The sequence below is a fragment of the Sparus aurata genome, chromosome 17, assembly GCF_900880675.1.
Source record: "Sparus aurata chromosome 17, fSpaAur1.1, whole genome shotgun sequence".
In the NCBI taxonomy this organism is placed as follows: Eukaryota; Metazoa; Chordata; class Actinopteri; order Spariformes; family Sparidae; genus Sparus; species Sparus aurata.
In genome coordinates this window covers 33,771,977-33,786,636 of record NC_044203.1, presented here as the reverse complement: position 1 = coordinate 33,786,636, position 14,660 = coordinate 33,771,977, and the positions used below count along the sequence as shown (strand labels likewise).

Below are 14,660 nucleotides of genomic sequence, written 5' to 3'. Positions count from 1 at the left end.
TATATTTGCATTAATGGAACTCTATTTTTAAGCCTTTTCTTCCTTGAAGCAAAGCATATTTTCTTATGCAATAACTGCAGAGAATAAGAAGGAAGGGAGAGTCACATCTGCAGCCCCTCAAAGAGGTGGATCTGATATCAAAGGCCAGCAGAGGACAGGAGAGGTTACGACTGACTGAAAACCTTTTTCACGAGTTCGGACTCTAAAACATCAGCGCTGATACTGGAGAAAACTTTCTCATTATGCTGAGGGCTTTGGGAGGGAGAGGACAAACGCGGGTCAGGTTGAGGGCAGGATTAAAAACTGGATTTGATTTTTTTTCTTTTAAATGCTGACAGATAAAGAGGAAGACGAGAGTTTGATCTCATTCGATCTGTGACTTTATTTGAGATTTAATGAGGGAAGATGATAGGAGGGAAGTTTTTATTTCGCTTCGACAAAAAAAGAAGATGTCAGGCTCAAGTGTTATTGTAGTTTTGTAAGTTTTATACTTTTGTTCACTACATTTCTTCTATATTGCATGTCCTTGTGTTGCTTTTACTGTATTTCTAGATGAGCTAAAGACAACCGTCCCCTGTCGTGAACAATATTCCTTTGTACCCCTCTTATATCACCTCTTTTTAAAAATAATTGAATTATAAAACCAGTAAGATACTGTAAAATCACTGGGTACACGTTGTAACACTGCACCTTTTGTTTAATGACAGCGAGAGACGACTGTGTGACTTCAATTTAATACCCTATAAATTGTGTCATGGGACATTTCTGCCACTTTCTGGCTGCTACGTTCGGAGATGGTGAAGACATTCATCCATCGCTGGAAAATTGAAATTGATTCCTTTTTTCACTTAACTCCAAATGTGAACCTACCAGAAGTGACCATATTTGGATGAGAGGGTGGGACTGATATCCTGGTTGGATCTGATAAGAACCGGAGGAACCTCAGTGGAAGTGACTTAATGGGACCTTCATTTACAAAATCAACATCCTGCTGTGTTAAAGAAGGCTTGAAACTAACATTTGTGAACATGAACTCAGTAAGAAACTGTTTGCAGAGGTCATAAATCAAGAGAAGAGAAGTATGGTCATATTCTCATAAGCTTACATTTAATCAGACTTCTTTTGCAACCAGTGGAGTAGCCTCCCGGTGGTCATCACTCAGGTTTTGACTCACTTAATTATTTGGACGATTAAAACATTTTAACTTCTCATAGTTTCTATGAATTGTTGTGCTTCTGTACACTGAGCTGAATGATACTCTGCTGACTCAGTTGGTCTTTTAATTTGTTAATGTTGCTTTGCTGCTGAATGAGAACATGTGATACACTGTAAAAAAAATTAAATAAATCAATTATGAAGACTGGAGGTTTGTGCTGCAGCATGTTCGGGTCTAAAAGCAGCTCATCAGCTGCTTGTAGACAAACTAAAGCGAATAAAAAAGATTACGATCCAGGTACAATCCAGTCTACCTCCGTCTGAAAACAGAAATTATGATATTATTTTAGGGCAAATTCCTTTTCATCTTTCATCAGCACATCCTCCTAGATGTCCCCGAGGCACCCGGTCCGTCTGCGCCACATTCAAAACAAAACCAGCTTAAATTAAAAAAAATATCGCTGCATTGTCGGCTTCCATTATGTAGATGGAATCATTAAAACCTTATTAGCGGCCACAGTGGGCAGAAAAACTGTTCCATTCAATCAGCCGGTAATGCTAAATCCCTCGATTTGAAAACTGAAAAGGGATTTGAAAAAAACATGACGACATAATCGGTGTTCTCCATTTGGCATTAGAAGACTCTGATTCCAACCCGGGGTAATAATGTTTGGATACTCTCAGACATTTTGTCGAGCGATGTCTTTTTCCAGGTGTTTAGGCCAAAAAGGAAAGGCATGAAAACAGAGAACTGTATTGGATATTTCCCAACAAACGATCCTGTATTTCATCCCGTACGGAGATTATAATGCTGCGTGAAAACACAGTCTAACAAAAGCCTCCTGTCTTCACCTGTAAACAATAATTTTCATATCTCTGGTGAGCAAACACCTAATTTAATACGTTTCTGTTTACTTGTCCCATTTCCATTTCCTGCAGAGCTGTACGTCTCTGCACTTAACAGACTTTGCTTAGTGCTAACCAGCGTGCCATCGTATATAAAGAGAAGCCTGGTGAGCGCTGTGAATGACTCACTCAGCGTGGCTCTGAAGATACAACTGTGACCAGAACCTATTTAAATAAACCGCGGCGTCTCCGGAGAGCACTCACAATACCATAAACTGCAAAACCAATTACCCGGGATGCACATGTGGCCCTCGCTCGCTCCCGATCGTCAGCCGAGAATACAGAAGGTAAAGGTAATGAAAAGATGCTCCCGCTGCCTTCAGGAGGCCCGACACATGGATTCATACCGACGCACTACGTTATGAAAAAGTATAAATTAGAAAATTGTAATTACAGCCAACAAAGAGTCAAAACATATTCCTCTGACGTTTAGTGGACAACCAGTCTGTTGGTTCGGTCTGTAAACCTGCAGCTGCTCTTTGAATAGATGATTTTCACTTTATATACAAAAAAAGTAAACAGATGTGTTGATTAAAGGCAAACTACGTGAACAGAGCTGAACTTTAAGAAAGCAGAACATTGGATCTAAAACGCAGGAAGTTTTCATATTAGCAATGTCACAAGAATCCTAATAACAGATTATTATAATCTAATTGTACATTCTGATCTAATAAAAAGCTTCTAGCGTCTGGTTCTATTTTGTGATCGCACTGTTTGGAAAATAAAACGTCTTTCGTATTAATAAATCAGGTGCAGATTATTTCCTCCCTACAGCTCTTTTCAAAATAAGAGACAATTAAAGGAATTTGAGTCCGACAGACTGAGAGAGAGAGGTGAACTGGTTCAATGGAGGCTGTTAGCTCCGCCCACATAAAGATCAATAAAGTCCTGATGATTCTACACGTGTGTGTGTTCGTACATATGTGTGTGTGTGTGTGTGTGTGTGTATGTGTGTAGTGAACCTAACAGTCCAAACACAGTCACCCTGCAGCAAGACGACCACTGCCAAGCACAAGTTTGTGTGTGTGTCAACAACTGAATACATCACGCGAGACTACCGCTGGCAAAAACAAACTGTGTGTGCGTGTGTGTGTGCACGTGTGTGTTTATGTGCATGTGTGTGCGTGTGTGTGTGTGTGTGTGTGTGTGCATGTGTGTGTGTGTGTGTGTGTGTGTGTGTGTGTGTGTGTCTCTTTTGTCCTAACCTTCTCGGCAGCCGTAAATCTCCTGTGTGTTTGACCTCTGGCCTGATTCCACGACCCCGCCGCTCTTTGACTTGGATGTGATCTATGATACGCACATAATCCTGTGTGTGTGTGTGTGTGTGTGTGTGTGTGTGTGTGCGTGTGTGTGTTTTATGATGTGTGCATCTGATTTTGTTGCCATGATTTAGTCATGAAATCCAAAATGGATACAAACTGCTGCTGGTGCTCAAAACTTCACTTAATTACATCAAGCTGCAGGACGGACACACACACACACACACACACACACACACATACCCTCATACTCACACACACACACAGACACACACACAGTAAATTCGACCTGGCTCGCCCGAGTCGTTTCCATCCTGGCAAGCGTTATAAGGTTCTGACTCATTCTCTCTCTCTCTCTCTCTTTCTCTCTGTCCACCTCTCACTTTTTCTTTCTCTTCATTTCCTGTGATATTCTCGCTCTCTTTCCTTCTCCACCAGTCTTTCACTCCTTTTTCTCTTCCCTTCTTTCTCTGTCAACGTCGGACTTCTTCAGAATATAAACACCCTCTCTCTGTTGTTTCCCTGACACACACACACACACCCTCGTTCCCTCCCCTCCCTCCGTTTTCTCATCTGTTTCTCCGAATATGGTCCTCGGTCCTGCAGCTCCAGTGAAGGAGGCGATTTACGACGTAAACGCTGTCAGACACAATAAGTCAGAGGACAGGGGAGTCAGTGCTGGAGATGCAGCAGATAACTTTTTTTAGAAAAAGAATACAGATCACATCGCAGTGCGTTCGTGCAGGCTGACTCTCAGTCGTACAGGTTTGTTTTCGTCCCACTTTATTTGTGTGAGTTTGACCGCTGGAGTGTTTTTTGCAGGCTGTGTTTTGGCCGCAGACTCTGGAAGTGACAATTTGAGACAATTTCTGTTTGCTTAACTAGCAACAGACTGTGTAAGTGTGTGTGACAGCTCAGACTCACACTGATTAGAAAACTTGACAGGAACTTTCAGTGTTTTTTCTTTCTGTCCTCCATATCTTCTTGTTTTTGTTCCTCTGCTCGGTGCATTCACGGTTTCCTTAAACTTCAGGATGAAGACACTTTTCTTGTTCATATTGAAACAATTCTAACTGGAACTGATCCTTTTTCACCTCAGTTTCAAACGCCAACCTCGCTACTGAACTTGAGCAAAACGTGGATATTTATCCTGAAGTTTAAAGACGTGTGTATCTGTAAAAATTAAAATCGTCCAGAGGTACAAATTCATAAAGTTTGGGGACTTGCAGGATCAAAATTGAGGTTAAAATTTTCTGACTTCCTGACCGGCTTTCTGTTTTAACTGCAAGCCCAATTAAGCAGCGACATAGAAACTGTTGATGACATCATTAGGGTTTATTTATTCATTAAAGGGCCGAGGGATTTCGGATCCTAAGTACAAAGCAGCTGACGCATTACTACACATCTGGGGAACCATGTGAGGGCTGTACGGGTGATAATTCGTTGTTTTGTTTCTGAAACTGTTGGAGTGAGAACAAGTAGATATCTGCACCAAATTAGAAAAAAATCCCTCATAGCATTCTACAGATGTGGTGCTCACAAGAATGAGACAGACAACCTGGAAACATAATTTCTGTTGCCGGTCAGGAGGGAAATATAAAGTTGAAATGAAAAAGAAACTCTAGTTAAGAACTCAACATCACAGTAAATTAAAGATTATAAACACAGTGTGTGGGGGCATGGCCTACTCATCTGAGCTACTGTGTCATAAACGAGAGTAATCCAACACTGAACTATAAATCAAAACCTGCACCGCAGATATCGACGACTCCCGTTAACCACCTCAGGCGTAAATCTGGTGATGATCCAGCGTGGGACAGAGCTGCTGCTTTTCTGGAGTTAACACGCGTTGAAACTATGAAATTGAACAGTTGCGTTGCCTTTAAGTTCCTCCAGAGCTACAGAAGACTACGTGTTTCAGCAGATGTGTACTGCAGCACTCCTCATGACTAATAAACTGATCTCAGTGCAGTCGGCGCCCATTTAAACGCTCGTGTAGGCGACGTGCAAGTTGAGTTAAACCAGATTTGTAAAAGCGTTTCCTTTCCGAGCAGAGGGTGTGTGCTTGTCTTTGGCTTGTGACAGTTTGTATTGTGATGTTCTCTTTGTCATTGTTTTGTAATTTTAAATCCATGTACGGGGAAGAAAATGAAGCAAAGTCGTTCTTAAACAGTAATAAAAGGTAATAAGTTACATGTAATCAGTTACATTGAGTAAGTTAAGCCTCCCGGCCCTGCAGGTACATATGTCTGCCTGCAGGAAAGAGATACGACCGGCTGGTCTGAGGTCAGTAAACAGCTCTTCAATAGGGTCATGTGTTTTACAGCGGAGGGCTGAAGGTCCAAACATTCATCTCACTGTAATTGAATCGGCCTGATGAATGAAGCCACTGCAGATCAGCTGCAAACACACAAATACACACAAACTCAGTCACGTGTGTAATCAAACACACAACCATGAAACACACACACACACACGCATCAGAGGAACATATTGGTCCTCATCTGTGCCAGCGCTCCATTGACCCACATTGCACTTTCTGCCCAGCAGTCAAACGCCTCTCAGACTCTCTGCAGCCCCTCGTCTGACTCACTCTCCAGAGGTTCATCACTGCTACTATCTGCTGACTGAGGCCCGAAATCTGCCCTAAATATCTGGATCATGTCGTCCGCTTAGCGAGAGGTTTCTGTGTGTGTGTGTGTGAGCGTTTGCTCCATTTCCCACTCAGTCAATAACACTCGTAATCTGTTGAGTTGATACAGAACGGAGACGATTTTCTGTCTGGTTCCTGCTCAGTCACTCGCACAGTAATACTGAATATATACTTTCTAAATTTCTCTACGTTCTCTCCTGTAAAGCTGCAATGATTGTCATCGATTAGTTTGTGATAAACATTAATAATCTCCAACTGTTTTGATAACAGATGAACTGTTTTACTGTTTTTCATGCAAAATTGATGACAGTACACGAGGAGTCTGACTGTAAATTGGACAAAAGAAGCACTTGTTATTTCATAGACTTACCTTTAAATGTTGACACGAGTCGTTAGATTAATTGATAATGACAACTGTTAACTCTTGTGATGTCTAAAATCAGTCAGGATGGATGCTGTTATTGAGCAAGTTTACACAAAAATGAATATGGCAAATTGAGGGATAAGAATATGATGTTTTTGTGGATCTAAAAAGCTTCTAGCACCACGTTTCTTCAAGTGACATGGATAGAAATGTGCGAGAAAGTCAAATATCCTCCGATTGTGATTTAAATCTTGATGCCATTACCAGCTTTTATCGTGGCGGGGTGAAAGGTCGACTCATGTCTGCTCTGAGAGGTCACCGGAGGTCAGTGGAGAGCTTGTGTTTTCAGAGGAAATAAAGCCCGAGCTGATGTTTCTCTGAGACTTTCAGCATCTCTTTGTTTTAGTTTAGACTGAGATGTGTGTGGCATTCATGTGTGTGTGTGTCTGTTGGCAGGCTGATACGTTCTCCATCTGATCCCGTTGGGAGGATGATCACCGCTGTGCATACATTTGCATTTTAATCCGTGCAGCTGCTCACTAATTGGAAGTTTTCGCCTCGACTGATTGGCTGGTTCAATCAATTCCATGATTGTGGTGCAGATGTATGTGAAAAAAATCTCTCCTCTACTCTCTACTGAAATGTAAAGTGTGTGTTTATGTGAATTATAGCACAAACAAGGCCAGAGAAGAAGAAATCAGCCTCAGCTCTGACCTCGACATCATATTCACTGAGCTCCAGGTGTTTTTTGTGATAGAACTGCAGCTTTTTGTTCAGCCATTTTCTCTCGCTACAGCGAGTGTATAAATTGATCTTCATGCCTCTCGTATGATGGATTTCTTCCTGTATGGATGTTGACCAGCGGTACAAAATGGCGGATATAGAACGAGTCTGCTGCTTGTTTTATTCTCAGGGACTGAAAACCTGCAAACAACCAACGCCACCTCATTGTGATGGTGTTACATCATCTATATTTAGACAATTATCAACAGGAGTAACAAACTCCAATTAAGAAACTGATATATCACCATCAGTAGCAGTTTGTTAATGCTTTAACCAGCAATTTTGGTGAACTTGACATTTGGAGTTGCACCTTTTTAAGGTTTTTGCACCAAAACTATGACCTTTGAAGGGACGAAGAGTCCAAAACCGAGCCGCACCATTAAATTGTTTTATTCTTGGTCATGTCAGCAGAGGGCAAAAACGGAGGTTATTCTCTCATTGCTGGAAGTCTCTAGTGTCCACGATTAATGGGCCGCCCTTAAACGAAGCAGGAAGTCAAACTTATTTGGCTTCATGTGCCACTGAGCAACTTTCATGGTAATGAACGGGGTTCAATCTCTGTATTTAGACGTTCTCTTATCAGATCTGAAGTTCTGGTGTAGCCATCAGACAACCAACCATCTGGACAACCAGTAGGCTAATAGGTAGCTGGGCCATTTCTGACATTCCAGTTAGCAAAGAAACAACATTTCAGCCACTCTCTTTAACAGAGATGAATGTAGATATGTCTTTAAAAATTGTCGACGATAGCAAAAATTGCAATTCAGCCAGTACGTTCTGCGTCTTCTGCTCTCGACAGACTGTTTTCCTGCACTCAACCAAAGCCCGTTTAAACAGAACTCAGAGGACTTCTGGTACAAAATGTTGTCCTGTTTATAGAAAACAAATGTTAATAAATACATTTTTATCTGAAGGCTGAGAAGGAAACAAAGATTTAGTATTGATCCCTTATTATCCCCTTCGATACAAACAACATTCTACAGTCGCACAGTTTTAGAAATCAGAAAAGCTATCAAACAAAGCGCACATCACCCTCCCCCCTCCGCCGCCGCCGCCGCCGCAGCTCTAATCCTGAACTCGGCGTTCTGCTGATGTGTTTTCATAAACTCAAGTGTAGCTGTTCTCGTCACAGATCGGGACGTTTTGATCCACAGATGCACGGTCGACTTTCGCATGCATCCGCAGAGGACTCATATTGAGCTGGAACTACTCTGTGGCTTACACCATATTTTCATAAATGATTCTCTTAATCCCTTTGACTTCCGACCCCCACCTAGATTCAGCACCGCGGCCAATGGGTCGAGTATTGAGGGATCGAGTCATTACTGCAGTTTGTGGCTAATGCCTGGAAAGCAGGTCATACAGTAATGAGAGTGTTCAATATACGAAACTGACCATTTCACTTTCTGTGTTTTTGTGCCTGTGTACAGTTTGCATGACTGAGGAAAATCTCAGCGTACCGCCTGGCAGAGCGAGGGACATTTACTCATAAAAAAGCCTCTTGTTAAAAATAACAATGATGCGGGAGTTTATATTCTGCGCTGAGCTGTTCCACATGTTCCTGACCAGCAGAGCACAACACTAAATCTAAAGTTTATGGAGACTTTACTTCAGTATAGTTCTTTTTTTTTTTAGTTCTCTGCCCACTACTGGTTATTTCCAGGACGTGTTTTGTTACTCAACTGTTGGTATTGAACACACCACACATATATACTGATATATATGAGAATGTATAGGGGAGAGTGTGATAGTGACGGTGTGTTCAAGCAGCTCTGAAGTTATAAGGAGTGTTTTTTTAAATGAATGTTGCACTTACGGCATCGAATGGAAGATTCTTGTCTTCCACGATCCAGAATATATTCACAAGTGTCCAAAATATATTTCCTGATTTTTAACGTGATACTGATGGAATGAAAAAGGCAGAACCGAACTTCGAGGGTAGTGCAGCACCCGGACAATTTTAAGTTTACAAGGCAACAAGGCAGTGGTTGCAAGGATTTTATTTTATTTAATGACTGGATCATTACTCTGCAAGATGGACAATGAGCAGTCGACGTCCAGTTGTGTCTCATATTGTATTTCAGCAGATTTAGAACCCTAATTGATGGTTTAGCAAACAATAAACTGGAGCAGAAGACTGAAAATAGTGCTTCCTTTTTCTCTTTGTTCAATCAAAATTGATTCTGATTTAGATCGGACGGCCAACATTTGAAATCACATCAAATTTGGGATTGCCAAAGTTTCAAACCCTTACTTGGAGGATTTTAAAAGTTATATGGCTGGTGTATTGCTGAGTATTTATGCTTTTGTAACTGAGTAAATGTGTTTGTGTGTATCGTACCTGCAGAAGACTCCCATGCCCTCCAGCAGGTAACACTGTCCCCCGTTGAAGCAGTAGTTTGGCAGCGTGTCGCAGGGTGAGCGGCAACTTCCGTTCACCATCTGGTAGCCCACGCGGCATCCACCCATCCCGTCTGACCCGTCGACCGCCGCGGGAGGCGCTGCTGCAGGAACGTTTGGTACTGGAGCTCCTGCACCAGGAAGTGCTCCCCCGGGGTTGAGGGAGCCGGACCCTGGGCTTCGGGGCCTGGAGCGAAGCCGGAGGTCTTCGTCGCTCTCGTAAGCGTCAGTGGTGGTGCTGTAGGTGTACTCATCAGCAGTTGGGGACACGCCATCCTCGTAGGGTGTGAGGTAGTCGTAGTTGTCCGGCATCGCCCAGGAGGTGGGGTCACCGCCCTGCAGCTCATGAGCCAGTGATGAAGGAGAGGGCGGGGCCAGGTCGAGGTTGCGCCCACGGGAGGAAGGGTCGAAGAAGTTCACGCGGACCTCATCGGGGTTAGAAGGGTTGGAGGCGGTCGAGGGCGGGGCGGTGGTGGTGAAAAGGCGATCCAAGTCAAACACGGCTGTGTCCTTGTCGTGAATCCAAGGCGGGTCGGTGTGTGGCAGACGTTCCTCCTCCTCTTCTTCCTCCTCCTCGCCCTCCATGACTTCCGGTCCGCGTGGGCTGCCAGGCAGCAGGTCCTCCTTCTCAGCAGAATCAGGGATGAGCTGGGACGGGGCCGGCATGGCAACTTCCTCCACCGTCGGAAACACCGTCTCACCGAACATGCCGCTGCTCTGCTCCTCTTCCGGGCCGGCACGAGGGATCCGGCCTGCCCTCGGGGTCACAGTGCTGATGGGACTGACTGAAATGCTCACCTCGTTAACCTTGACTGGACCTTCCTCCTCGCTGAGCAGGGAGGTGACATTGGCCGTGATTTCCGGCTCAGTGGCATTGGTCCCGACTACGTTTCCTAGAAACACACACACAATAAAAGTTGGATGAATACAAAAAAAGTTAAACAGTTTGTTTTAAAGCTTTCAAAGAAAATGATGGATCAGATTAATGACCTGAATGAAGGCTAAAAACCCCAAAGAAGTTTCTCCTCTCAGACGGAGAAAGAAGAAAGAAGTGGTGAAGGAACTTGAGCAAATTTAATGAGGCGAAAATGGTTTCACTTGAAAAACAGACCTCAGTTTGTATTGATCAGCTCAGGAAAAAAAACCTCTGGCTCTTAAATGGGCCAGTTACTGGAGCGCAGGGCTCGTTACAGAGACGTCTGCAGATTAAAAGCAGAAATACGCTTGAGAAATGTAGAAAATATCCATGAGAATAACAAAAACGGAGAAGAATTTTGTGCATTTTACTCAGTCCACGTTATATTTGTGGTGAATAAAGTTGCTGTATGTCCTCAATGGGGTACAATTGATGATTTATATTAATTGGAAAACTGTGCCCTCCAACACCTGCCGTCAAAAACTCAATGAAATCGATTTCCTACTTGTACTTCGGGGATAATCTCGCTCTAAGTTTTGGATCAACAGCGCCCACAATTCACGGTCTTTAGAGGTGAGGAGACGCTTTGGAAAGTTAAGGCAAGTCTGCAGCCCCGTCGCTGGTCTAGTTTAAAATGTTGGCAGTTCATGTTTCTGCAAACTGTGGATACACTCTGTTTTGTAGTGAGGCGACTTTCATGTCTGAGGCTAGAGGGGATGGCTGTGGAATGACAAGTAGAAGAATCCATGCTTGATGCGAAAAGGGCTCTAATGGACCTTTTCCCGGCTGTACGTCGTGTTTAACGATATCCTCAGAAAGCATAACTCAACCTGAATCTAATAATATGTGCTTGATGAATAAAACTGCTCAGAATATAATAATCAACCCCCGGTGAAGCCAGCAGTTGGAAAAATGCTGATCCCACTCAAACCAGCACGACATCAGAAGACGATGAAAGATTTAACAACCAACTTGGGTTGAAAATAAACTAGTTGAGGACAGACGGAAGAAAAGAGCTTTTGCTGTCAAACTGGATATTTTTTCAGCGATATCCAATCAGATCAGTTAAAAATATACTCTTCAGGAATATTAGCAAATATTAGCTCAGAATAGCTGGAACCAAACCGCTCTGGCTGTCGGATGCAACATCTGCTGTTGTTTGTATCTGACCTATAAATACAATCATGCACATACAATCACCAACTGGCTCCTTTCACTCTTTCCAAAACACATTTTTCCAGCCTCACAACACCAGCGGTCCCTCCGCCACGCGATGACATCACAAGCTGAAGTCTTTTTCTGCATTATGTGACGGACAGTCGGGGCTCAAGGAGTCTGGCATCGACCCCGACGGGTGAAACAAATTAAAACGAGACGTGATTGGCTGTATACTTATCCCCCCCGGTCGATTACTTCATCCGGAGGCAGCTCGTTGAGTCATGCAGAAAGCTGCTTTACGGCCGCTCCCCCGTTTGGATTAAAGGAATAATTCACTAATGTGCTTGAACAGAGCGGAGCCGGGATTACAGATTATGGGGTCGGAGAAGGGGGGGATTGGGAGACACAGGTGGGGGGAAGGGTGATGATCGTGAGGAGACCCAGACGAGAGAACGTCTCAACGACTGAGCTGCAAGAAAGCTGAAACTATGTGAAGACGACACAGAAGAGACGAGTGATGAAGGTTTTCAGATGGAGGAATTGGTTGAGATTAGACCTCTCGATGATTGCGATATCGATTTATCGTTCATATATCATCACGTTATATCGAATTGTGGATGTATTGTCTTGCAGTATGTGCAGTTTTTGTTAACAGGACCTGAAAGTCCGTTTTATTTAATATTAGTTGTGTAGTTTTATGTTAGTTAAGTTTGATTTGTTTGGGATATTTCAGCAAATCTAATTCCACTGTCTGAATGTTGTTAAGGACTACAAGTTTATTGCTCTTTGAAAGGGCGTGTTATCATAAAATTACAACAATTTAGTTTATTGCATTTATTTCTGGGACAGTGTTGGTGTCCAATAAAAGCAGACTAGTTGAGATTCATCCTTTTATCCTCTTCACGAACAAGTTGCTTAACAGACTAATCAGTGTATCGACCCTGCTAACATGATGGCATCAGGTACGTTAATGCCTTTTCGCCACAGAAATCTAGCCTGCTTCTAGTTCCGCTGAATGTTTTTTGGCAACAAATCGGTCTGGTGATGTGTTCAATAGCTGCACCACAGTCGACGTTGCTGGCGGGCAACTTCCATGAGGGTGGTGATCGTCAAGCCAGCGGGTGGAGGTGTTGTGGTGAACTTTTATTCACCTTTTCACAGCTTGGCAGATGTGTTGGCAGAAACACTAGAGTTACCTTTTCCATGTCAACGCAATGATAAAAAAGTCAGGTGTTATGTGTTCGTGAGTCTGTATTGTTTACGTTGAGTGTTGGACACATTGAAATTTGCTTGCTTAGGTGGAAACCCTACACAACTCCAATAAAACTGTCATGGGTTTTTGGTTTTGGAGTACATCAATCAACAGCTGTTTCTGAACACTAAATTATGGCTCATGAACATTTATTACCTGAAGAAAGTCTTTACACATGGAGGTCATTAATGCACTTTTTTTTCCAAAAGAAAGGAATCCAACCACAGCTTTGTAGGTGGGATTCAAACCGCGACCGGCATCATCCGACCAAGTGCCACAAAAATGGCGACAAGCTCGGATGAGATCAATATTCAATCATTGACTGACAGCTGGAATATATTTCTATATAACATGACATTATATTGAAGGAAGGATACAGCTGATTGGAAATAACTACTCCTCCCAAACAGAAATCAAAGATGCTATCACTACTTTGCAACAATACATTTCCCAGAATGCATTTAGACAGCACACAGAAAGCATTTCTTAACCTTCGTTTTTTAATTGATCTGCTCTCCAAGGACATTTTTCCACATCGTGCAAAACAAGGTTCCAAATTAACTAACTGGGACTGAAGTCGTCATCTCGGATATGAACTCACAATATCGTTAATATCAAGTAAATTGGTGTTGTGTTGGTTTCTATGGAGAAAACTTAACTTCATAATAAAAGGATAAATTAACACCAGCGTTATCCTTTAATATTTAGTCAGTGACCTCATCAGCGTCACCAAGAAACGCTTAATTTATCTTTATTCAGACAAAATGCAAAATCATGTCTTTGAGGTCTGAAGCTCAGTTCCCAACATGTGCTCGTTTAAGGAGCTTTGGTAAAACAGCCTCCACCAAATGGCGTATGTGAGGATATCTGTCAGGATCTCTGCTGGCTGAAGATAAGCTCTGACCCTCTGTGACTTTAATCTGTCCGCCTCTAAATGTCTCCTCAACAGCCGCTAGTTTAGTATTTATTATGACCTCCGGCAAAAGTTTCATGACTCGCATGACGTGATGTCTGAATTGGGAACAAACGGACATAAAAAGACGGTACACACCCTCAATAATGACACGAAATCTTAGCAATTTCATCATCGATTAAAACTGCAGCAGAACAAACAGGAAGCCAGAACGACTCACTGAGAAACTTAAAGACAATCTCTTCTGGTGATTTGCTACTTTTCACACAAGCCAACAGATCAGCTGAACCTTAATCATTCAAGTTATCTTAAATGTATGCAGAGTCTTCATGGGGTTAAAAGAAGGCGAACTCTGCTCCAAAAGACAAGAAAAACTGCTGAAGAGGATTTAACCCTTTGGAGTCGACGATAAAATCACGTGACTGATTTAAGATGATGTAGCAGCGAGATGGAGCCTCAGTGAGTCTCGGTTCCGACGTATGTGTTGGAGCAGCCTTCAAACTATATACAAGTGCTTAAATCGTGTTGATAGGCCAAGAAAAACCGGAGATACGATAAATAATGTCGCTAACATTACCGTTACGTTTGCTGTGCGTTTGGTGCTGGAAGAGACAGTAAAAACTTGCTTTTCTGACAAAAGTGTTCGCAAGCAGGAAGTGTTTGCAAGCAAAAAAACACGTTCCTATTGGTGGAAAAAGGCACCACACCAACCAATCACAAAATTATATGTCAAAACAGAGAGAAAATCATTCAGTTGGCTGATACTTGGTTAGCCCACTTTGTTAGGAGGAGAAAGAAGAAAGAGGAAGAAGAAGGAGAAGAAGGAAAAGGTAGAGGGAGGAGGAGAAAAAGGAAGGAAGAGGAAGAAGAAGAGGGAAGAGGAAGAAGAAAAAGAAGAAGA

At 42.7% G+C, this 14,660-nt stretch overlaps 1 protein-coding gene across 1 annotated transcript in view; it reads right to left on the bottom strand.

Annotated features, from left to right (window-relative positions):
* LOC115567787 (chondroitin sulfate proteoglycan 5-like) overlaps positions 1-11,184 on the bottom strand; it is a 35,049-nt gene extending 23,865 nt beyond the window's left edge. The window contains exons 1-2 of the mRNA XM_030394633.1: positions 11,130-11,184; positions 9,462-10,413 (exon numbers count right to left, since the gene is read on the bottom strand). Of these exons, the coding sequence (XP_030250493.1) occupies positions 9,462-10,413; positions 11,130-11,184 (1,007 nt within the window). The remainder of the gene's footprint in view (positions 1-9,461; positions 10,414-11,129) is intronic.
* Between the last annotated feature and the right edge of the window lie 3,476 nt (positions 11,185-14,660).